We start from the raw sequence: 1,108 nt of genomic DNA, 5'->3' as shown, positions 1-1,108 counted from the left end.
CCTGCCGCCAGTCAATCCGCCGCCTGATGGAAGCGGAGAAGGTGAAGGGCTTTTGCCAGGTGGTGATCTCCTCCAACCTGCGGGATGGCATGTCCCACCTCATCCAGTCCAGCGGGCTGGGGGGGCTGCAGCACAACACGGTGCTGGTGGGCTGGCCCCGCAGCTGGCGCCAGAAGGAGGACCACCAGACCTGGAGGAACTTCATTGGTAGGCACCGCGGAGGGTAGGTGCTGCTGGGTTGCGGGGGGCCCTGTGAACCGCCCCGGATGACGTGGCCCTTCCCCTCCCAGAGCTGGTGCGAGAGACCACAGCTGGGAACCTGGCCTTGCTGGTGGCCAAGAATGTCGCCATGTTCCCGGGCAACCAGGAGCGGTTCTCAGAGGGCCACATCGACGTCTGGTGGATCGTCCACGATGGGGGGATGCTCATGCTGCTGCCCTTCCTCCTGCGGCACCACAAGGTAGCTTGGGCCCCACGTCATGGGGCAAGGGGCTGAGGCCGTCCCTGCGGAGCCGTGCCCATGCCTCCCTCCCTCACAGGTCTGGCGCAAGTGCAAGATGCGTATCTTCACAGTGGCGCAGATGGACGACAACAGCATCCAGATGAAGAAGGACCTGACCACGTTCTTGTACCACCTGCGCATCACCGCGGAGGTGGAGGTGGTGGAGATGGTGAGTGCTGGGACGGGGGGGTGTGCTGCAGTCTGGGATGCTGCGCGCGGGAGAGCCAGACAGATCCTGCCACGGCGGGGGGGGGACATCCCACCACGGGGACATGCAGCACCATGGGGACACGGAGGTCCCCAGGGACATGCAGGGCCAGGCTGGGACCAGTGGGTGTAGCTCACCCTGGCCCACGGTTTCTCCTGTGCCCCCCCCGCAGCACGAAAGCGACATCTCCGCCTACACCTATGAGAAGACTCTAGTGATGGAGCAGCGCTCCCAGATCCTCAAGCAAATGCACCTCACCAAGAATGAGCGGGAGCGGGAGGTGAGGATGCAGGACAGCCTGGGTGGGATCCAGCCCCCGTGGTGGCTGTGCCGCTGGCCGAGCTGCCCCATGGCTCTGCACACTCATCCTGTGGGGGAGTCGGGGCTGCAGGCTGGGG

At 65.3% G+C, this 1,108-nt stretch overlaps 1 protein-coding gene across 1 annotated transcript in view; it reads left to right on the top strand.

The window, feature by feature from the left end:
- Positions 1–1,108, top strand: part of SLC12A5 (solute carrier family 12 (potassium/chloride transporter), member 5) — a gene marked incomplete at its 5' end in the record, with an annotated part of 5,288 nt that overhangs the window by 1,882 nt on the left and 2,298 nt on the right. The window contains 4 exon segments of the mRNA XM_009329919.1: positions 2–207; positions 291–460; positions 540–671; positions 883–990. Of these exon segments, the coding sequence (XP_009328194.1) occupies positions 2–207; positions 291–460; positions 540–671; positions 883–990 (616 nt within the window).

This window comes from Pygoscelis adeliae, unplaced genomic scaffold, assembly GCF_000699105.1.
Source record: "Pygoscelis adeliae isolate BGI_AS28 unplaced genomic scaffold, ASM69910v1 Scaffold448, whole genome shotgun sequence".
Taxonomy (NCBI): domain Eukaryota; kingdom Metazoa; phylum Chordata; class Aves; order Sphenisciformes; family Spheniscidae; genus Pygoscelis; species Pygoscelis adeliae.
The sequence above is the reverse complement of the archived record's forward strand: the minus strand, read 5'-3'. Positions and strand labels throughout refer to the sequence as shown.